Here is a 24,779-nt window from a genome sequence, read left to right as displayed (position 1 = left end):
TATCTGATGTTGCTGGGATAGCTCTGGATGGTCTACGTGACCATCTTCATCAAGCCCTTCTGTGAGAACCCTAAATCCAAAGAGGACTGTTTCATTTATGTTAGGTAGAATGCCCAGAGGGGACTGGGCGGTCTCATGGTCTGGAAACCCTACAGATTTTATTTTTTCTCCAGCCGTCTGGAGTTTTTTTGCTTTTTCTGTTCCCCCTGGCCATTGAACCTTACTCTTATTCGATGTTAATTAATGTTGATTTATTTTGTTTTCTTATTGTGTCTTTTATTTTTCTATTCTTTATTATGTAAAGCACTTTGAGCTACTGTTTGTATGAAAATGTGCTATATAAATAAATGTTGTTGTTGGAAAGTGATGATGTGTTTGAAGTTGGTCAGATATAAAAGAAAGAATCTCACAGAACTCTGTACGCATGACAATAGTGCTACTACTACATTTCAAGAGTAGTATTTCTATTAGTTGTACTACTATACACCTTTGAATATACAGGGCATCCGGAAAGTATTCACTGCGCATCACTTTTTCCACATTTTGTTCTGTTACAGCCTTATTCCAAAATGGATTAAATACATTTTTTTCCTCAGAATTCTACACACAACACCCCATAATGACAACGTAAAAAAAGTTTACTTGAGATTTTTGCAAATTTATTAAAAATAAAAAAATTGAGAAAGCACATGTACATAAGTATTCACAGCCTTTGCCATGAAGCTCAAAATTGAGCTCAGGTGCATCCTGTTTCCCCTGATCATCCTTGAGATGTTTCTGCAGCTTAATTGGAGTCCACCTGTGGTAAATTCAGTTGATTGGACATGATCTAGAAAGGGACACACCTGTCTATATAAGGTCCCACAGTTGACAGTTCATGTCAGAGCACAAACCAAGCATGAAGTCAAAGGAATTGTCTGTAGACCTCCGAGACAGGATTGCCTCGAGGCACAAATCTGAGGAAGGTTACAGAAAAATTTCTGCTGCTTTGAAAGTCCCAGTGAGCACATTGGCCTCCATCATCCATAAGTGGAAGAAGTTCAAAACAACCAGGACTCTTCCGAGCTGGCCGGCCATCTAAACTGAGCGATCGGGGAAGAAGGGCCTTAGTTAGGGAGGTGACCAAGAACCCGATGGTCACTCTGTCAGAGCTCCAGAGGTCCTCTGTGGACAACCATCTCTGTAGCAATCCACCAATCAGGCCTGTATGGTAGAGTGGCCAGACGGAAGCCACTCCTTAGTAAAAGGCACATGGCAGCCCGCCTGGAGTTTGCCAAAAGGCACCTGAAGGACTCTCAGAGCATAAGAAACAAAATTCACTGGTCTGATGAGACAAAAGTTTAACTCTTTGGTGTGAATGCCAGGTGTCACGTTTGGAGGAAACCAGGCACCGCTCATCACCAGGCCAATACCATCCCTACAGTGAAGCATGGTGATGGCAACATCATGCTGTGGGGATGTTTTTCAGCGACAGGAACTGGGAGACTAGTCAGGATAAAGGGAAAGATGACTGAAGCAATGTACAGAAACATCCTGGATGAAAACCTGCTCCAGAGCGCTCTTGACCTCAGACTGGGGCGACAGTTAATCTTTCAGCAGGACAACGACCTTAAGCACACATCCAAGATATCAAAGGAGTGGCTTCAGGACAACTCTGAGAATGTCCTTGAGTGGCCCAGCCAGAGCCAAGACTTGAATCTGATTGAACATCTCTGGAGAGATCTTAAAATGGCTGTGCACCGACGCTTCCCATCCAACCTGATGGAGCTTGAGAGGTGCTGCAAAGAGGAATGGGCGAAACTGGCCAAGGATAGGTGTGCCAAGTTTGTGGCATCATATTCAAAAAAACTTGAGGCTGTAATTGCTGCCAAAGGTGCATCGACAAAGTATTGAGCAAAGGCTGTGAATACTTATGTACATGTGATTTCTCAGTTTTTTTAATTGTAATAAAATTGCAAAAACCTCAAGTAAACTTTTTTCACGTTGTCATTATGGGGTGTTGTGTGTAGAAAAATTCTGAGGAAAAAAATGAATTTAATCCATTTTGGAATAAGGCTGTGACATAACAAAATGTGGAAAAAGTGATGCACTGTGAATACTTTCCGGATGCACTGTATCTGTCTGAACTCAATATGTCCTTAAAAAATGTGAAGTTCAATATAATTCTCTGTCTCTAACAATTTACCTTTGGCAATGGGTGCATTTAGTATTTCCAATTTACTCAAACTTTGTACTGCACTGTCTACAGTCTTCCTATAAATAATTTAAAAAAATTAAAAGGGTACCTTTAGTAACAATCAAGTGTCACTGTCACAGAAACAAAATACAGAATGTTGTTTTATAAATAAGACTATGTTAAATGAAATCATCTCCAAAACATCTGTTTGCAAGTTGTTTATCGAGAATCTACAAAGCCCAGAAAACCCAAAGAAAACAAGGCTTCCCATTGTCCAGGGTCAAAAGCTCACACTTACAATATCCTGTCCTTTAATTAATGATCATATATTAGGAAAAACCTACATAGTGCTGAAATAGCAACTTTTTTATACTACGTTTTGAACATTGATTTTAATGCCAAATAAACTGAAAGGTCAAAATTCTTTTTTTTTTTTTTAAACATGATGAAATGAAACCTTAAACATTTAAACCTGTTTGTGCTATTTTTAGTTTAACCACTAGATGGCTTAGTCACACCATAAATCTGAAAATCCTAGCTTTATAGCACTTTACAGTATATCATATTTGCTGGGGTCTTTTGTTTAAACAAAGTTTTAAATGCATTACATTTATTGTATGTATCACCAACTAAGTTGTAACAGAAATGCATGGATGGATGGTTAAAACTATGATTAACCTTATCTGATACGCACTTGACTTGTGACAAAATTAAATCTTACAGCTTTAATTAGACGTTTGGCCCTGGCACACTATACCCCAGGTTCACCAAGCTTTGTTTTTTTCTTAATTACCTACATATTCTTGCAGTTTATTCAGCTCTGCTTGTTTGGCTTGTTGCTGCACACCCTGATGCTACTGTAAATTACCCATCAGTATATGTTTTTTTTTTTGGAAAATCTGATAAACATGAAATGCATTCATGTTGAGGAATTATACTTAAAACATGTAAAATGTGGCTATTTGATATGGATAATTATAGCCATAAAAGGCTTCCCTAAGAAAAGCAGCTCACTTACTATCTATTCTTTTACTCTGGAGCAAAATAAGACTGAGTATATTGTGTTTCATTTGAACTTGTACAAGAGCTGGAGTACTGCTGGAAATGAAAGAGAAGTAAAATGTTGGCATTGACTTCTTTGTCATTTCATGCAGTGCTCAAGTGTATGAAAATGCTGCCAGGTTGGTGGAGACATTATTCTGGTTTTAAAAGTTGAGAGAAGTGTGATTGTTAAATTAAAAATTATTAAATTAAAAGCCATTATTCTGAATGACTGACCAACATCCCAGATATTGCACATAATCCAATATTTTCCAAACATGGCCATAGTAACAAAATATGTCTGCTATGTAGTATCACTGTTAGCTGTTATGCAATAAATAAACATGAGAATTAAGATCCTCACAATGAGTATATAATCCAACTAAATGATTCCAGCCAGTAGGGATTTATAATTTAAAATTTTGGCAGTGTTCTGAAGCAAAATCCAACAAAATATACACTTAAATCCATCTTCATAAATGATATTGGGTACTGTGCTGAGTTCGCATATTACCCCAAACCTGTATGCTTTTTTCTTTCCCAGGAACTCCCTTTTCCCTCCCAGGTGCCTTACGTGCAACCTCATGCTAAAAGGACAGGCTCCAGTTTTCCCAGAATCCAAGAAGTGGATTAAGTTGTTTTATTAAATGGATGGAGGAAAATACCTTTAAACTTTGCAGTATGTAATGAAAGTGACATACTTAGAAATATATGGTGCCCAATCAGCACCAGAGCAAATCAAGTGGAACTCATTTACAAACTCATTGACTGTGTTTTGTTTTATTTTGTGGCAGGGAAAGCAAACCTCAACTACTACATGCAATAGAGTGGTTTTGCTAATTATGAAGAAGGATAAAAAACATAATTAATTTGTGAAATAAAGAAAATTATTTTTGTTCATTAATTGTTATTTAAAAAAGTAAAGCGCTGTGAAAGGAAGGGTTGCTTGCAGGAGAGCTTCATGAATAGTACTTTACTTGCAACTTATTCTGATTATACCCTGACCCAAACACTCTGCATTGAGAACAGGACATGGCAGAATTTTAGCCAAGCAGAAACAGAATTCCCGCAGCTGGGAACGACAGTAACACTATAGCAGTTGTATAGATAGTGTGGTTGTAAACAGCAGTCAATATGCCAAAAAATATAAAGCAACAGTGCAGAGTGAGAATCCACTAAGATGGCAAAGTAGACTTAAACAAGTCAAATCCTGGAAGACATATCTAAATCCAGGCCAACAGCAGGGCAGTTGTGCTTCACATGTAAGTTAAAAACTGTTAATCAAAGCAATAAAATAGTGTGTAGTGGAGAAGTGTTAGTGTTGCTAACATAAAAGTGACAAGGGTCAAACAGAGTTTGATATATAGGTTGACATCAGTTTGCCAGGCTTGTCCCCAAGGTAAAGTAATTTTCAGGATTCTCATCCTTCTTAAAAATTGTGAAGATAATTATGAAAGCAGTGCAAACAAAAAACATACACTAGATTATGCACAGCATGATTTTAAAACTTAGCACAGCACTAAATTGTTTTAAAATGTATCTGTAAAAAGAATGCAGATGTAACAACCAAGTAAGTAGTTAACTGCAGAACCAAAAAGAGTGTTTACTTTGCATACGTTTGTGACTGGCATGTCTACACCAATAGGTGCACCAGTCCCTTACTTGAAAATTAGATATAAAACAAATCAAAAACTTTAAACTCAACAGTTTTACAATAAAACAACAAAAATGTGTTTTACTTGAAATGTCTTGTTGAACGCTATGTAAATGTGGGTTGAACAAAAAGTTTTGAACCTCAACTGTAAGAGTATCACTAAACAAGTCATGTTTTAACCAATATAATACATTGGTTAAAATTTTTTTGTTCCACTCAGGTAAAATGTTTTCTATTGCTAGTGCAACTTGTCTTCTGTAACTGACCTGAAATCCCATGGAGGTTCCTTTCAGATTGAGAAAAAGGAGTTACAGTATTTGAACAAGGCTAGGCCTGGGGAATAGGGTAGGTATGGCATCTGTCCACATCCGAAGTTTTGTAGAACATCTTTTGCAATCCAAACAGTATTTGCAGAGACATTGTTCTTAACAAGCAGTGGGGATGGTTAGCAGCTTTCCTTGCCACTTTACCTTGATTGACTGCTGTAAAACCCAAAGCAAGCCAGCATAACATGGAGCAGTTATTGGGACTTTGAAAAGTGCAATTAAAATGGACATTATCATCAGTGTCATGAACAATTATGCACATGTTTTTACTGGCACTGGCTTTTCACTTTGAATTTCTTTGACATTGGAAATTCACCATGCTTCCATCATTTCGATTGTTGTTTAAACTCTGTGCCATTGTTCATTGCCAAGATTCATCTCTGGTTAATAAATTACTTCTTAACAAATGCATTAGGTTAAGGTTCTCTTTGGATCATTAGATATGGTGATGCTACATTTCAAGGGTCAAAATTCTGGACACCAATGTACACTGACCTTGCCTCACGTTTAATTATACATGAAGAATGATTTCAGCTGACCCTTAACTAATCCCTTTCGTGTCTACTGTTTCACTCCACTGCAGCAACAATTCCTTTGGTTATTAGTGTTGTAGGTCACCCAGACCTTGGCTTATATTTGAGAGACATCCTTTCAAAATTGTGGATTGGTCCTGATATATGTTGACTATGCAAGAATGAATTTCTGAAGGTATATCTGACCTCTAGTTTTAGAAAATCAGAAATTACACAACACACGATTTTAAGGTTTTCAGCATCTGTGTTGATTTGGATTTGAAACAAGAAACATACTATAAACCATGAATGCTGGGATCTCGAATTTCAAATATCTTCTTATATAATACGTTACTGTGGCTGTTTGTTTGTCTGTCCAGGATTTTAAATCACCTGTAGCTTGCAAACCGTTTCACCTATTGACTTGAAATTTGGTACACATATACTACATGACGTCTACTATCCGCTTTCCGGGTGATGGTTTTTATTAATCTTTTTATTTTTATCTTATTTTATTGTAGAATCAACTCTCGGCAGCGCGCAGCATGGCGGCCGTGCGGCGCATGCGTATGGGTGACTTTTTCATTCCCTACCACCTTCGTTAATCATTCTTGAGGCAGATTGAAGACTTAAGTGCCAGCTTAAGTGAAAAATTAAAGAAAACATACTAAGTAATTGCAACACAAAAACTAACTTAATCAGTTTTAACGCGAAAAGATGCCGATGAAAGAAGAGAAGCAGCGGGCTGGTTGGGTGGAGAAAAGAAGAGCTGCTCAGAAGCAGCAAGCGCATCAGCCTCTGAGCAAACGAATGCTAAACAGAGACAGAGAAGGAGTATGAAAACTAGGAATGCTCATGTCAAGTGTATTCACTTCACATTATCATCCAGTACGCCGTTACTGGTTTTAGTATAATTTTTGTAAATAGATGCTAATCTTTGACCATCTATAAACTCAACTAAGAGTTTTTGATCAACCCTAGTGTAGGAAATACCTTGTAGTAATCCAGGGTTACATTAGTGCTCCAGTGTTTGCTAATCACTAAAATTTTACTCTGACATACAAAATGATATTTACTTTTACTTTTACCCAGAATCATGCAAAATGGCAAATTTTATCTACGCAAAGGACATTCTGTGTGAAGCTCCTTACTTGCTTGCTGTAACTGTGCTCATGCTCGCTTCAACCGTATCAAAAGGTTCTGTTAAAATTTCATCATTTGGAACATTTTCCTTAACTTTTTTTTATCTTTTTTAGAATCAGATAACCTAAAACATTTTTCTTTTTTTAATTTCTGGGTGGAATTAGGCTAAATGAAATATCACTGGCTAAAATGACAATCTTGTAATGTTGCATAAAGTAACTGCATATAGTAAACCAATGGCATAATTCTAGTTATTTAACACTATATGCAACATAAGCACACTGTTTTTTTGGATAAAATCCAAATCTTCAGTGTTTGTACTTGAGCATATTTTATTACAAACCCAGTAGAGGGCACTTAGTGATTTATAATACCATGACATATCATTAATATTTATTCTCAAGGACCCTATCCCCCTGTAAATTTGATTTTGAAGTTTTCAAGGTTATCTAACAGGACACCCATAATTTGCACCTTGATTGCCATTTTGATAAAACAATACCATGAATTACAAAGGATATAGAGGTTATCTGACAAGTCACCAGAATCACCAAAGTACATAGGTTTTCCTAACCAAAGGAGGCAAAAGCCTTGCTGCAACTATGGAAAGAAGAGAGTGATCATCAGATCAATGTAGGTGTAATATCCAATGACTGGCCTAAATGAGAAGGTGTGCATTATGTTAGGGGACCTGAAATTTGGAAACTACAGAGTACTGAACAAGGGCAAAAAAACAGGGACCATAAAATGAGCTTGACCCATGTTCCTCAGACAGCCAAAGGGCACCAGGGATTCTCAACATTATGCTAATGAGACTCTGTTATCTACTAGCTAGTGCTAGATGGCCAAGAACTCATTTTACTGCCTTGTTGTTTAATGGAATATAACCATTTGTAAATTCAGAGGCACTAATAAGCCACCAGAGGGTACTATATGTGGAGACCTTTACACTTCACTTGGACTCTCGTGCCTCTAAAAATGATGTGGAGGAATTCAAAAAGTAAATGTTGGGAGGGGGTTAAGTGGCTGCCTCCTTCCAAGCAAATAAAATTACAGAGGAAATTATATTTATAATATGGAAAAGGGTGGTTATAATTTGGAAACAATCAGGAAAGCTATTATTTACAAAATCTTAGAAGGTAGGAATTATTAAAGATAAGAGTTTAAAGCAAATAACCTGCCACTTCTGATAGGCAAAGGTATACTCTTAAACTTTCTGGCAATTATTTTTGTGTCTCTTTGGTGTTTACTGTTTTTTGGGAACATGGAATGATTGCTTATTTATTCCTTATTCCCAAAGGCAACACAATACTGCAACACTTCATACCTTCTCTGAAATGCCTTTACCACATGATAGACATTGTCTGAAATACTGTAGCACTTACTTCAGCCACTTAAGTCTGTTGCTGTGGGAACTGGAAGCAAAGTGTTAAGTTACATACTCTGAGGCTTCCAATACAGATGCAGAGAAAAAAAATGGCAAGGCAGTACAGAGAGAAGAGATAGTCAAAAACAGGAGTTTAATGGTCAAACATTTCACTGAATATTGTTCATGTGTCTAATATGTTACATTTGTGGTGCTTGTAATAGGAATAGTCCTAAAAATAAATACAAATATAGCAGCATTAAGTAACATTAATGAAAGCAGGTAAGAACAATAGACTACACCAGCAGCTCCCTTCATTTGGATGAAATTAATTGCACTCATCACAAAATTAGAGCACATTCAGCAGATATGGTGCTTAGCTGCCTAATGATGTGATTCTAACCTGCAAGTGCAATATTGCTTCCAATGATCTGCTCTGCTGCAACATCCAAAGAGGTATCAGCCATTATCCCATTAGGAACTTCATCCGATTCCAGCCCTGAATACACTTGCATGAGATCCGCAGCAGGGTTCTGTTCCACGATTACTGCCGGGAACACAGAGGGGTCATCCAGCTAGACATAAAACACATTTTTTTAATTAAAATTCACTATTTAAGTGAATATGCATTATCTTTAAAATGCTGTTATTAGCATTGCTCTTAGCTTGAGACATATCAAGTAGACTTTATATTTTCCATTCAACCTAACTGTATAGAACATAGTTCACAATGTTTGTTTTAAAATACACAATATGACTTTACAGGAAGCACAGGCACTGAGTTCAGTGCTAAACAGTGAGTGACTAATAAATGTGAATGTTTCTTTATCTTTGTCATTCCAGTGACTTACATAAAATCCTGAGATTGACTTTTATTTCACATATATTAAGAATATATAGGTATTGCTTTCTTGTATTAAACAATTTTTCAAATTAAGAATATGTATAAATAACATATGTTCAGCTATGTTTAAACTGTTAGCATAATTCATTTAATTCAGTTAAATGGACCTGAAACAAGCATCAAATTAAAGCTAGATATCAATTAAAACATATAATAAAAGCAGTGATACTTAAAAGAAGTATTTAAAAACAACATACTGGTGCAGTGTAGGATGGCTTCACATCCCTAAAAGCTCAAATATAAAGCATGATTTGTATAAAGAAGAAAGTCACTTTATTCAATGTGCAATTGGTACATTTCAGATTTTAATATTAAATAAATAAAGTTAGACACAATCTAAAAGGAAAACCACAGTCTATTATAAGTAACTAGCAGAAATAGCATTTCCATTACAAATATCTAAACAGGGCTTGTCCTTTAACAGAATGCACTTCTCCTAAGTTCCTTTTTTGATAAACAATGATAAAACTGCTTCCTCAGCGTTCTTCCACCCACTATACTTATTTCTGTATCTAAGAGAAAAGTCATAGCTATAAAAACTAAAAACAAGCTTGAAATTTAAATTAGTTGAATTTTATATTACTAAGCTGCAAGTGAAACAAAGAATCTTACCAGCTATAGTATGCAAGAAAATATGTTTGCATTACCTGGTTTATTTCATCCATCCCATTGCTGGCAAATTCAAACACCAGCTCTGTTGGGTGGACCACTGTTGCCATTACGCCTAGGCCACTAGTAGATTTTGGAGATAAGGAGAGAGGGGGGTTCCCTCTCTCAGGTAATCTGCCAGAATACAGGAAGCCGTCACTTTGTACCAGAAAGTCGAAGCTCTTCAGTTTCTTTCCAGATGGTGTGATGTGTCTACAGACGAGTCAGTGGGACTTTGAAGTTGATTTATTGATTGGCCCTTTTAGTCAATCAGATAACAAACCACAGTCTTTTTTTCATATACAGCATGTATCCATCAGGGTGAAATTATGTGACCAATTGACTTGTCCCATAAGAAGTAATGTAAATCACTGAAAGATAAAAATAACACAAGAAACATAAGACATTGGTCATAAGTCATATTTAATATTTCTGCAAAAACAGGTGGAAAATAGCTTGATGATAATAGAGGAAATAACTGATGCGTATTTCTGCATGATCAGATACATTAATTTATGCAGAATCCTGATACTGAAAGTAAATAATGATGTCAACTGAAACACACCCAAAGCTTACAAGCAAAAAATAAAATAAAACCTGACCTATGTTACTCTGTATTATATATTCACATCCATCTAGTAGTGGACAAACAAAATTCCTTCATTCAACTGAACGTGATCAGTCCAAAATGTACTAACAAATTAAAATGCTGCATATTTGTTTGATGCAATGTTGTTTATCTTTAATCTGAAGATTGTGCAAAACTTGAATTTACCAGTTCTATTTTGATTTTCTTACTACATATCTAATATTATTCATGCAAAAATATCACATTTAGAGGAAAACATAATACATTTAAAATATTTTGGGGAATTGCAAAATATATTATCAAGTATCCTTTTTTGGAATCCTCTTGTACATTTTTGCTACAAATGACTATATACACTATGGAGAAAATATGGAGAAATTCATCAAAAAGTAGTTTATTACTAAAAAAAAAGGGAAGTGTATCACAAAGATAAGATATATTGCAACCTGTCTTGAAAGCAAACTTTCTGTTTAAGATTCATTCTTTTTGAAAGCAATACATCACGAAATTCAAAGCATGAGCTAACCCTGAATGGGATGCTGAATCAACTCACTGCAAAACTGTGTACACATTCTCATTCAGTTCTCTGTTCATTTTTGCTTTGTGCCCAATATTAACATCTGTCTACGGCTCCACAAAAGAAAAAGCAGATTCATATAATTGATGATTAATTTAGAAAATTTGAATAAAGAAGTTAAACATACTTAACAGGTTTTTAGCTCAATTAAGTTAAACTTTTTATTACTTACATGTGACCAGAGACACTGCATTTATTTTGTTATTTTTTTACAAGACTGTTTGAGATATACTACAGGTGAACATAAAAACTGTTTAGCCAAATCTTAATCCATTTTGGTAAACATAATGCAATACTCAATCATATCCATTCAGGGAATACAGCCTATCCTAGTAGCAGAAGGTGCTAGGTAGCAATTAACCCTTGAAGGAGCACAGAGGCCATGCAGGCTCCAACAAGAGGCCAATGTAGAAACTGTAAATAACCCTAATACACACAAACATCAAGTCACCTCAAATTTCCAAAATTTCTGGTTTTTGAAATCTGCTCTTTCAGTTTGAATAGCCCTGTGTTTATTCAAAAATGTATTTCATACAAACTGTATAAGACGACAAAAACACATTCCATACATCACTGAAAGTTAAAAGTTTGGTCCTATACTCCTTGAGGTTGCATGTACTCAAAATGAGCACCATGTGTAGTGCGACAAACATCAAAATGGTAGACCATTTCTTGTCACACACGAGTCAACTGCTCCCTAGTTAATGAATTCACAGCTTACTCAATTCAATGTCGGCATATCTTGACAATTAGCGGGCACAGGTGAAACAAACACTCTTTCTATAATGTAACCCCACAGATAAAAATCGCAGTGGGTAAGGTCTGGAGACCTAGGAGGCCATAGATGATGAGTAAGATCTTGTTGTCCATTTCTTCTAATCCATCGTCCTGGAATGGTGTTGTTCAGGGTTCCGCTTGAACAAACCATGGATACGCTCGACATTTTCATCTGATGTGTGTGGACGACCAATGCTTTTATGCTTGCATATGCAACCTTCTACGAATATTTTATGCCACTCGTAAATTTGCTTATGACGAGGCAGCTGTTTGTTGAACCATCTGTGGAATTCACAATGCCCTTGAACAATGGACTCACATTTCGCAAATTGCAGCACGCAAAATGATTTCTCTTGTGGTGTTGTCGCCATTTTACTACAAACGAGAAACAGCGCTGGTACTTTAAGGAGGGCTTTTAAACTTTGAACTTTCCTCTATCCAGTGATGTGCGGAATGGGTTTCTGTATAGTTTGTTTGAAACACATTTTTGAAATCTGCTCTTTCATTTTGAATAGCTCGGTATATATACAGATATATAGAATAAATCTTTGATATTGTAATTAAATCATTACATACAGAAGTTGTCAATATGACATAAAATAGGCCATATAACATATTAAACTCTAATTCATTTTTTAACGATTAAATCCAAATTACATGACCTCTCAGGGATAAGAGGTTTCAGTATTTTATGTAAAGCTCTGTCTTCTTCCTATAAGGCCTATTTTCAGTCGCTTTCTAGATTTATTAAAAGGTTGGCTTCTGATTACTTTCCAATGGGGCTGTTAACAACTCAGTGGTCAAAGGAGGAAAAGGGAAACTTTAATTCTGAAATTAGTGCATGGATTTGTTTTTCTTCAGGATTCATCATACAGCAGTGTTACAGTATTAAAATGCAGCATATCAGATTTCTGGAATGTCCGGGTATGTAATAATCCATCATTTGTTTATTTTGAAAAACAAGCACTGCATCAAAACTAACAAGCATTTGTCAGCAGAGACTGATTTTTTTGTTCATTAAGCATTATTGCATGAAGAATCGTAGCTCAATCAAAAATGGTTTCACACCTCAGACTAAAGAAGGCAATAGACTAGATGGACATATTCTGGAATGATGTGCTATTACATATTAATTAAGATATAGATGTTCACAGTGGCATTAAATAATCTTGTAATTACTTTCTCAGTTAGTTACAACTAACTCAAGAATTACCAACACCCTTGATCTATACTAATAAAAGGCAAAGCCCTCACTGACTGACTGACTGACTGACTCATCACTAATTGTCCAACTTCCCGTGTAGGTAGAAGGCTGAAATCTGGCAGGCTCATTCCAAAAGTTAGACAGTTTTCATTTCAAAATTCTACGCATAACGGTCATAACTGGAACCTGCTTATGTGCATATATACGGCCATAGCCTGCAGCTTGGTCATGGCCGCAGTGTGAGGTGGAGTTGCGTCCCTCATCGTCACGCCTCCCACATAATTGAGTGCCTGCCCATATAAGGCCGTCCGTCAGCAGCAATCCAATAGACACGCTGCCGCTAAATATTCGCGGATGAAGGACTGTGCTTATGCAAACGAAAATGAGATAGTCAGGGATAGACTAGTGTTTGGCACAAACTCAGCGAAAGTGCTAGAGAAACTTTTAAGTGCCGGGTCTGAGCTAACATTAAATAAAGCCGTGGACATCGCAACATCACACGAGACAGCACAAGCACAGCTGAGAACCTTCGATGCATGTACTCCGAGCAGTTCACGTGAACTGACTGTGAACGCAGTACGCAGACAAAAAGCAAGAACTCCAAAGAGCGCTGAGCAAAAAACACATTACACAATTGAGAAGGCAGCAAAAGAATATGAAGTGAGTGACGCATACAAGCATATTCATAAGTGCAGCTACTGCGGAAACAAAGCACACGGTGGAAAAAGTCAATGTCCAGCCAAAGGAAGACAGTGTAAAAAAAAACAGTGCATGCAGTGTGTGATATCTCAGATAAAGAGGAAGACGAGCTGTTTATTGATGCAGTAAAAAAGGAATTGATGAATGTAACCTGTTATCTTTACAATGGTTGACAAACACGGAATGTAACTTGAACATAACACATCCTCCAAATACGAACCTGATTGAATAAAATAATGATAATCAAATCCTTTATGACAGCAACACTCATAACAGTCACAAAACAATTACATTGACAATCATGTTACGTTATTTTTAAAATGTTCCCTTTTCTTTTTCATAATTTCTTTAACACACTACTTCTCCGCTGCAAAGCGCAGGTATTTTGCTATACAGTATATATATATATATATATATATATATATATATATATATATATACACACACACACACACACACACATATATATACACAAATATATATATATATGTGTGTGTATGTATGTATGTGTGTATATATGTAGATATGTATATATATATGTATATATGTACTTTGTATATGTATATATATGTTTATATGTGTGTGTGTGTGTATATATATATATATATGACAGCAACACTCATAACAGTGACAAAACAATTACATTGACAATCATGTTACGTTATTTTTAAAATGTTTCCTTTTCTTTGTCATTACTTCTTTAACATACTACTTCTCCACTGCGAAGCGCGGGTATTTTGCTAGTTATACATAAAAACAAAATGCAAAGCTGATGAGCTATTATTAAAGTCAAAAATACAGTACCTACAGGCATTTATTCTAATATAGTTACAAACCGGATTCCAAAAAAATTGGGACACTAAACAAATTGTGAATAAAAACTGAATGCAATGATGTGGAGATGGCAAATGTCAATATTTTATTTGTAATAGAACGTAGATGACAGATCAAACGTTTAATCCGAGAAAATGTATAATTTTAAAGGAAAAATATGTTGATTCAAAATTTCACGGTGTCAACAAATCCCAAAAAAGTTGGGACAAGTAGCAATAAGAGGCTGGAAAAAGTAAATTTGAGCATAACGAAGAGCTGGAAGACCAATAAACACTAATTAGGTCAATTGGCAACATGATTGGGTATAAAAAGAGCTTCTCAGAGTGGCAGTGTCTCTCAGAAGCCAAGATGGGTAGAGGATCACCAATTCCCACAATGTTGCGCAGAAAGATAGTGGAGCAATATCAGAAAGGTGTTACCCAGCGAAAAATTGCAAAGACTTTGCATCTATCATCATCAACTGTGCATAAAATCATCCGAAGATTCTGAGAATCTGGAACAATCTCTGTGCGTAAGGGTCAAGGCCGTAAAACCATACTGGATGCCCGTGAATGCTACTGTAAAGGAAATCACAGAATGGGCTCAGGAATACTTCCAGAAACCATTGTCAGTGAACACAATCCACCGTGCCATCCGCCGTTGCCAGCTGAAACTCTACAGTGCAAAGAAGAAGCCATTTCTAAGCAAGATCCACAAGCTCAGGCATTGTCACTGGGCCAGGGATCATTTAAAATGGAGTATGGCAAAATGGAAGACTGTTCTGTGGTCAGACGAGTCACGATTCAAAGTTCTTTTTGGAAATCTGGTACGCCATGTCATCTGGACCAAAGAGGACAAGGACAACCCAAGTTGTTATCAACGCTCAGTTCAGAAGCCTGCATCTCTGATGATATAAGGTTGCATGAGTGCGTGTGGCATGGGCAGCTTGCATGTCTGGAAAGGCACCATCAATGCAGAAAAATATATTCAGGTTCTAGAACAACATATGCTCCCATCCAGACGTCATCTCTTTCAGGGAAGACCCTGCATTTTTCAACAAGATAATGCCAGACCGCATTCTGCATCAATCACAACATCATGGCTGCGTAGGGTGAAGGATCCGGGTACTGAAATGGTCAGTCTGCAGTCCAGATCTTTCACCTATAGAGAACATTTGGCGCATCATAAAGAGGAAGGTGTGACAAAGAAGGCCCAAGACGATTGAACAGTTAGAGGCCTGTATTAGACAAGAATGGGAGAGCATTCCTATTTCTAAACTTGAGAAACTGGTCTCCTCGGTCCCCAGAGGTCTGTTGAGTGTTGTAAGAAGAAGGGGAGATGCCACACAGTGGTGAAAATGGCCTTGTCCCAACTTTTTTGGGATTTGTTAAATTCTGAAATTCTGAATATGTTCTGAATCAACTTAAAATGATACATTTTCTCAGTTTAAACTTTTGTTCCGTGATTTATGTTCTATTCTGAATAAAATATTAGAAGTTGGCACCTCCACATCATTGCATTCAGTTTTTATTCACGATTTGTATAGTGTCCCAACTTTTTTGGAATCCGGTTTGTATTTAAAGATTTTCTGAATTACTGGACCCTCCACGTTAAAATAACTTCATGAAATATTTATTGATTTCCCATTTTACCAGTGTTTTTATTAAAATAGGTAACATGAAATAAAACCTATCGTCACTTCCAATAGAAAAGACAAAAAATTTAAAAGAGACAAATGATTGTCTGGGAACTGGTACAAAAATACTTAGAAAATAAAACATATTCCTTAACAATATTGGGACAATGTAAAGAAGTTCAAAGCTACTATTAAAACGATGGCTGACATAAAACAAACATGATGCAACTGTATATTATGCACAAACACAGTGAGAAGGATGAGTAATCACAAGTGGAGAACTACATGATCGAATTTTGGGATCATCTTGCCTCTAAATCAACAATTAGCTATCATTTGAAAGGCTAAAGTGGCTAGCCTTATAGGAAATGTCTGCTCTTGTCAGAGATGATCCAAATTGAATTGTTTTGTCACTTGGATTATCAGTACATTTGGAATATGAAGAGAAACAAATATCAATCTTCCTTTGAAGCATGACTGCTTAAAAATTAGGTTATGAGGCTGTCTTGTTAAAAATCAATGGTATAATGAACTGTACGTTCTGACCACAAACCTTGCTGGAGATACCAAAAAGCAGTAACCCAGTCACAGAACTTCTAGCAAGCAACTAAGCCAAAAAACATCTTCAAATCAATAAGGCATATGGTTGACTAGATACAGAAATCAGTCTCTGGATTATTTAATCTGACTGAGAACGCGTGATCCTTTGTATAGATGTGAGTATGTGTCAAGAATCCTGTAGAATTCTATACATAATGAGAAATGCTTCAGAATCCCTCCCAATGCCTTCTCTTATTTAGGTAAAACCTTACTGACTGGTCATCAACGATTTGCCTGCACTTTACGGAAAAGTGTGAAACAAGTTCTATCTTGTTACATCCCTGCATTTTTGAGATTCATTCAACAGCCAAATTGGTTGATGATAACTTTTATAGATGTAATATAAGTTTGATCACTACTGCTGGCGCCCTTTCCAGGGGTTGTTCCTGCCTTGTGCCCTTTGCTAGCTGGGACAGGCTTCAGCTGTCCCCATAAACTTGTTGAAAGCTTAGCGGGTTAGAGAATGACTGACCAATCAGTTCTGGATGAGATGTTGTTTAGGCAAACAAGTAATTGGGGCTTGGAGTACTGGGAGCGCACAGAGCTAGGGTTAAAAATGCTGGGTGATTGGGTTACTAACTGTACAGGACAACAGCACAACTTAGTTACAAATGAATCAGAAGAGGAATTTTAACCAAACATGTGGCCATAAATGAGAAGTTAAAAAATGTTAACCAAGGATCAATACATGTAACTGAAATCATAGTCAAATAGAAAAGACAGATCTATGAAAAACATTAAAACACAAACATAACCAGAAATTTTTCAAAACGACATTTTTAAGGTTTAGGTTGAATCTTTCAAGGAAAACCAGAAAGTGTACAAAGGGACCTTTATCCCTTGACCTGTTACGCGCTGCACACTTCTGATTGACCTTATTTTGCAATGGCATAGCAAATGTCAAAAAAAATTCTCAAAATGGCGATGCTTATATGAAAAGCAGCATAGTGTTGCAGGAGATTGCTATCTATTTTCATTATCATTAAAACCATACCAGGCACAAAAATGAATGTAAAAATGAAATTTCCTCAACTCTAAAAACCTTAAAATAAGGCCCAAACAACTTTTTGAGAAGAAAAATTTATAAACTATCAAAAGCAAAAGCCTTATCATTATAATTATATGTAACATCATTCATTTCATGACACTAAATGAATGGCTTACGGCTTTTTGGGATTTTTAATGGTTATAATGGGCATGGTATTTTTTTAATCTACAACAAAAATGACAATGTTAACTTTTTCATGCTCATTATAAAGCAGTGCTATTTGTCACTTGAAAAACAAGAGGTAATGTACTATAGGTGTGAAGGGCAAGCTAAACCAGTTTTTAGCATTTTATATTCACCACTGTAGATTGACAGTTTAATTCACTTGACTAATACTGGTTAATGATCGTCCTTTGTCTGTTTAGTAGAACGAGTCGCAAATTAGAAAAAACTCCATGACTATATTATCAGCCAATCCTGAGCAAGCACAATGCACTGACTGCAGCAACCAACCAAACCTACAGTAGCCGAGGTTGTTAAATAAGACAGTTAATGAGGTTGTTTTATCTCATGTTTGTGTTCATTCACTGGACTGTCACCAAAGCATAACATAGACATTTCTACAAATGTCATACTTTCTTTTGTTTAAAATAACTAAAATATGTGCACACACCACCACTGAAAACAGAGCAAGACTCAGAAAAAATGGACACATACTCAGACTGACATGATAAACCTAGTAAAGAAACCAGCCAGTTTATTCAGGAAAATGTGCTCAGAAAAGAGTACTTATTCCCTGCTATTCTGCCTTAAAAGAATTTCTTCCATTTGCAAAAGAAAACATGATCACATTTATCATTTGTGTAGTTTGTAAAAGATTAAATTATGAATCATAATAAAGGTCAAATCCCACGATAACGAATACCAAAGTAACAAAACTTTCACAATAAAGAATACCTGTTGTGTGCCCGGACAAATGTTCATACAACATCATGTTTAAAAGATTTAATTTTAATGAAATGTAAATTTCACTATAATTAACTTTTTTTTCAGCCAGATATGGCCACCAAAGATAATACAACATAAAAAATACTTAATGCCACACTACACTTTTCATTGAATCTCAAGAACCCTGCAACAGACTGTTCTCTTTCTTGTTAGACCAAAAGAAAGTGAAAGTCTATTGACAAATTTCCAGTCTCGGACAGTCTCGGCAAGAGTGTAGGTGCAACATCATACTAACAGCCAAATTCTGAGTCAGCGCTCCACAGAACATCTGTGTGGGTAGTTGTGTTGTGTGTGGATACTGTACTGTTCTTTATTCTGGTTCTGGGACACACTGGCCGGAATCATTTGAGTCAATAACTGGATCCATGCAAGAACCAAACCTGAACCACATGAATGCACAGACCATTCAGGATCACCTCTACACTCAAAAACACTAGTCCAACGTGGAATTGCCAATTAGCACAACACATATGTCTCAGGTATATGGGAAAAAACACACACGTCTCCAATATGTAGGAAAAAACATAGTACCTTCTGTCTGGTATGCTTATATAAAATTAATCATACGTGATCTGAGACCTTTTGACACCTGATCCATTCAGTTTGTCTTGTTCACTACTTTATGCTTGACTAAGCAATAGCACAATATACTGCCATATTCAGAAATTACAGAAAAGCCAGCAGAACAGTGCATGGTATGGTCAAGGATGTGGCAGGTGTTTAGAACATCTTAGACTTATGAATTACAGGTAAATATTTGAGACAAATGCAAAAAGCAACCATTACAAAAAAAGGCGACAAAGCTATTTATTTATCCATTGAAGGAGTGAATTACAAGTGATAGATTAAATAAGGAACAACTGAAGAAGATGTAAGTGATGATCAATTGGAAAGGGCTGAGACTTAAGTACATGCACATATACTGTAACAAATACAATCACAGAAGTCTGCTCAAATCATTACAATGCTACAGAAATGTTAACAGAAGTCTCTGAATTTATTTTCATATGATGTGGATGTCTGAAAACTGAATTATTTTAATTCTTTGTTCTAGTTTATAAGAGTGGAAAAAAGTTTTACTTAAAGGCCACATTTGTATCAAACATCCAAGTACACAGAAATTATACAGAACAGTTTTGGTGGTAGCTTTTCCATGCACACTAAAATTGGTTGATTAAAATAACTATGAACTATATTTCCTTTCCAAAGTAACGTCTTGAAAGAAAAGCCGTGCATAGGCATATTTCTGAGCTCATGTTTGCATTTTTGGCAAACTGAACATTTTGTTTTAATGTCAGATCATGGGATACCCATCATGGGCTCATGATAGCTTGAAGGCTAACTTAACTGAAATACAAAGTTCTTTGTTAACTGGCATACTCAGTACAACATCAAGAGACAGCATGAAAGAGTCCTCAGCAAAACAATCTGTCACATTTCATTCACACTATTTTTCCTTCATGAGTTTACAAGTTTTTAAAAATTTTCCTTTTAATATTGACTATTTTATCTTTTCACTTCCTCTTTAAATGTAATAATTAACCCTCAATATTACACATGTCTTGTCTGTAAAATCGAGTATGTCTTTCCATCTCATCATCATACGTTAACTAAACTAGTCAGTTACACTGCCTAGAATCATCAATCAAATTTCAACAACCAAAGCAGTCGAGGCGGTCACAGCAATAGCAGTTCAATGAAGGGTCTGTCCCAGCTCACCATGTTAATGCACAAATGTATCATTTCTGTTTTAAATGGCTCCTTACATTGCCATATTTAAAATGGTCAGAAGCTGAAATCAGCAAGTATTTTTTAAAGTTTTTGTACTATTTTATTAACTCTTTTAAAAAAGGAAAGAATTATTTGTAACATTTTCATTATTAATTTTTTCCCAGTAAAATAAATGACTTTAAAACTACAAATAATTACCCATATTGTTCACGTATGCTGCATTGTTATGGATCTTGAGTTAATCTAAGTACATTCTTTCAGATAATTGGAACAAACTGCAAATTATGATGTTCTTTAATCACATTCTCTTTCGAAATATTTTAGATTTTGATGGGCTATAAAAGATTTGCTCCTCTAGATAACATGTTGAATGGACGCCAGACTTTGCAATTTAAAGTGAGACATAATCACAGTATTCCGGTGCATCAAGAAAATGTTTAAAAGGTTCACAAAAATGTGTTGGCTTACACCTGATTATACCTCTTTTCATTCCACAAGATGGGAATGCTCTCAAACAGATACAGTAAATTTATACATAGTATACATCTACAACCAGAACACTAACCAAAATTAAACTGTTTTTGTCACCTGCAGTTAAAACAGGCTTAGCCCCACCCATACACTTATAATTGCCACTAATGAAGTAACCATATACATACTTTTAAAATGTTTTTTTTGTTTTGCTTTTGTTAGTTTTTCTTTTAAATTATATGTTAAAACAACACAATTAGTAAGCTTAAATGATACTGTGATAGGCCAGAGACTCGAGCAAACCTACCTTGGAATGAGTAATTTAAATTAAGTAAATTATCAAAAATTAAATTTTTATTCAGACTCGAGCAAACCTACCTTGGAATGAGTAATTTAAATTACGTAAATTATCAAAAATTTAATTTTTATTAAATAGCTGCTTCAAAAGTATAGACTAATTGTACAGTAATTTTGCTTGAGGGGAGGGGATCAAATATTCCAATTAAAGCCTTATTTTAAAAATGTTCTATTGAGTGTGTTATTGTACTGTTGATTTTTTGTTTTGCTCAGACTGTTAATAAGCTTGGCTCTGAGCCTTACCAATATAGGCAATGCATGAATGCACCAAACTGAGCAGAAAAAATAAGAGAAGCTTTTAATGTCATCTTAATTTATTATACATGACTCATTTCACGGTATATACCATTACATGATGCTTTATGAAACTAACAAGAATAGTACATAATGAATGATTACCCTGTGAAAACTAGATAAAATAGGCAAAAAACTAAAATTTGTCTATATTTACATTCAAAGCAAAAGACCCTCTTCCAATCTGGGACTGATTTTGATATGATTTCCTGATTTTAAACATCTTCACCGAGAAGACGTTATTATCAGTAAGAAAAGTTTGTGCAGACTTGTGTAGACTTTACATACAACTGAGAGGTAAGTTGCTTTGTGAGAAAATTTGCATATCAGCTGATTTTCTGGCAGATGCTTTGGGTGTGTGCACTGTTAATCATGTGATAATGACCAAGGATCAATTCAATTTCAGCCACTATAGGGTACAAAAAGTCACTGAAAGGTGTGTAGATTCTATAAAGCATGGTGTCTGTCCGGTGCTAGCAGAGTCAGTGTACCTAAAAAGGTTGCAACAGCCTTCCTAGTACAAGATAGAACTGTAGGACCACATTGGAAGAAACTGAAAGAAACGCACCTGAAGGTGAGCAGCCTGATGAATATCAAGTGCCATAAAATGGTGCCTTTTGTGTTGCTAATGAGTGCAAAATGCTAATCACGGCTATGTACATATCATTTTGCAAATGTGAACAATCCACTTAGACCCTCTTTTCACTTTATATTTTTATGTTGTGTTTCTTTAAAGGTTAGCATACATGTTAAAGGACAGTGTTCCAGCAGTTTTGTAATGGGTTTCTTTTATGTTCCTTTTCCTTCTGATCTGTTTAAAAGTTTACTGTAATTAATCTTTGCTTTTAATACATTTGGAATTATTTAAAATCATTTTTAAAATTTTTGAGCATTTCCGAAAGTGTTTGGTTTACTGCTCTGTCTGGGACACCACCTTACCACCATTTTGAGATAGTTTTTGGTCCCAGGTGCCACTATTTTGCATCCATCTTTGCATGGCTGCAGCCATGTTGCTTGTGGCTGCTATGCAGAGATTATGTGATACACTTTCACATTTACTTTATCAAGTTGTAGATACATACGTAAATTATTAACAGGCATTAGTTGACTAGTTGCCCATTACATTCATAAATATTATTTTATTCAGCTTTCAATAGCACATAATATTCTCACCTAAATTCATTGTTTTATTCCATGCATTTCATCTCTGGTGGACTCATTTTAACTCTTTTGGTTTTTTTTTCTATGTATGCAGTCATCTGGGAAAATATATATCTTGAACTGGTTTTTCAATAAAAAACATGAAAGCACTAGCTGACAGGTTGTTGAAGGGTGGTAAAATTTGTGCATTAAGGTTGTGACTTACATTAATGAAGCATTTCACAGACTGACCTCTGCCATAATTACAATGCTAAATATTTAATTTTGTATTTTCTCAGAAATACTTCCACTGCAAACAAAATGTCTAAATAGGTAAACAAAGGATGTATTATAACTCTAATGATTGCACTGTGTGATGCATCATCTGCAATGTGTAGAAAAAATCTTTATCAAAAGTAAAACATTTTTTTTCCCCATTCCTCTTCAATTTAAACATGTGCTGGTTTCGTTGTCAATTCCCTCTTGGCCTCGTGTGACTGGGATTGTGGTGTGTGTAAGATGACCCTGTAAAGGACTGGCCCTCACTTACCCTGAAGTGGATTAAAAAGATTTGAAAATGTTGTGTAATCAAAATTAATTTAAAAGAAATATAGAGAATTTTTGTTTGAATAATCTGCTTCATTTTGGAACTCAATAGCAAACAATCTTAATAATAACTGTTAGCATTTGTCGTTTTCTTTAATCTACTAAAACACTTGGCAGTGTAAGAAAAAAAAAACAAACTTGACTCTACTGATTGCTGACTCATTGAAATCTGTCCATTCCTTATGTCTTATTATACTTTGTGATTTCAACTTGATACTAGTGATTCTAAATCTGTCACTTACTTGATGCACTTGTTAGATTAATATTGTCCCATTTTCAAATAGGGGGTACATACAGTATTTTTCTTAATATACTTTCAATTGTCTTCTTTGGCTAAACATTTACTATTATAAAATGTTATTTAAATACCAGACAAAACGGCAGCCACCTTTGAGTGCATATTCATAGAGATGCATGTATGACTAGTACAATTATTCAGACCTTACACATTTACCTGATCAATTTATTATCATTCCATTCAAAACACAGTATCGGTAATTATCACTCTTATGAGCCGTCAAGGTAACTTCTAACTGTGCTTGGAGGTTTTAGTGATACAGTATCAGTACGGTAATTTAATGGGTGATAACATTACTAATATGTTTGTTTGAAGAGCTGTCATTGCTGAGACATGCTGTTGTGAATGTTCTATTTATACAATGCAAATGAATGTCATATTAAAAGTGCTTCATGAAAACAGACAAATGCATGGGGACTAATTACCAATTAATTTAGGAATGATCATTAATGCTTATTGTATCATTGATAACAAAATCATCAGGCAGATACCTCCGATTTACTCGACAAACAATAATGGCTCATGTAGTCATAATTTGCACAACTTCCAATCAAATTTGCTTACAGATTTTAAATATTTCTGTAGCACTTTCATGCTTTTATTAAGTCCTCTCTCAAATCAGACCCCTATTATCTTAACTATGTTACTGTTTTTTTCTTATATTGTTCTGTAAAAAAATATCCAACTTTTAATAAATTCTACAAGTAAGCTTCATTGTAGTTGAAATAAGGATTTGCAAGTGAATAAATATCTGGCTTTATCACATCATATATTCATATTTAAGTATTTCCTATTGATATACCAGCATTTACTATGAAAGATGAAACTGCCAGTTATGCTTACAAAGCAGTGAAAAATTGTTATTTAAAATAAATTTAATAACTAGAGCTGGTAACAAGTAATAGGTTTATATTGGTTATATGAAGAAACAACAATATCTATCATTTAAAATTAATTACTCATGCAGTGGCCAAAAATATTAAGATAAAGTTCATGTTTAAATAAAAATGAAAAAAGTTAAGCATAATTTAAGAATTTATATCAAGCTTAAAAGAGCCTGAATTTGTAGACAGTTCTAGACTTTGCTAACAACCCAAGAGTTTGTTATCAATCCTGTACATATAAAGCCACAATTTTATTTTTTATATCACTTGAACTTAAGTTTAGGCCTCATCTGTGAAAACATCATCTGAAGCAGATACATGAATATGCCTGATTCAC

General features: G+C 35.3%; 1 protein-coding gene across 5 annotated transcripts in view; it reads right to left on the bottom strand.

Moving 5' to 3' along the window:
- The window catches only part of elf1 (E74-like ETS transcription factor 1), a 232,502-nt gene that overhangs the window by 26,868 nt on the left and 180,855 nt on the right, over positions 1-24,779 (bottom strand). For all 5 annotated transcript variants that reach the window (XM_039765994.1, XM_039765996.1, XM_039765993.1 and 2 more), the window contains 2 exons: positions 9,770-10,141; positions 8,622-8,793 (listed from right to left, as the gene is read on the bottom strand). In XM_039765994.1, the coding sequence (XP_039621928.1) occupies positions 8,622-8,793; positions 9,770-9,841 (244 nt within the window). In that variant the 5' untranslated portion in view covers positions 9,842-10,141. The remainder of the gene's footprint in view (positions 1-8,621; positions 8,794-9,769; positions 10,142-24,779) is intronic.

Source organism: Polypterus senegalus, chromosome 10 (genome assembly GCF_016835505.1).
Source record: "Polypterus senegalus isolate Bchr_013 chromosome 10, ASM1683550v1, whole genome shotgun sequence".
Classification (NCBI taxonomy): Eukaryota; Metazoa; Chordata; class Cladistia; order Polypteriformes; family Polypteridae; genus Polypterus; species Polypterus senegalus.
Note: the sequence above shows the minus strand (reverse complement) of the source record. Positions and strands in the feature narration are given on the sequence as shown.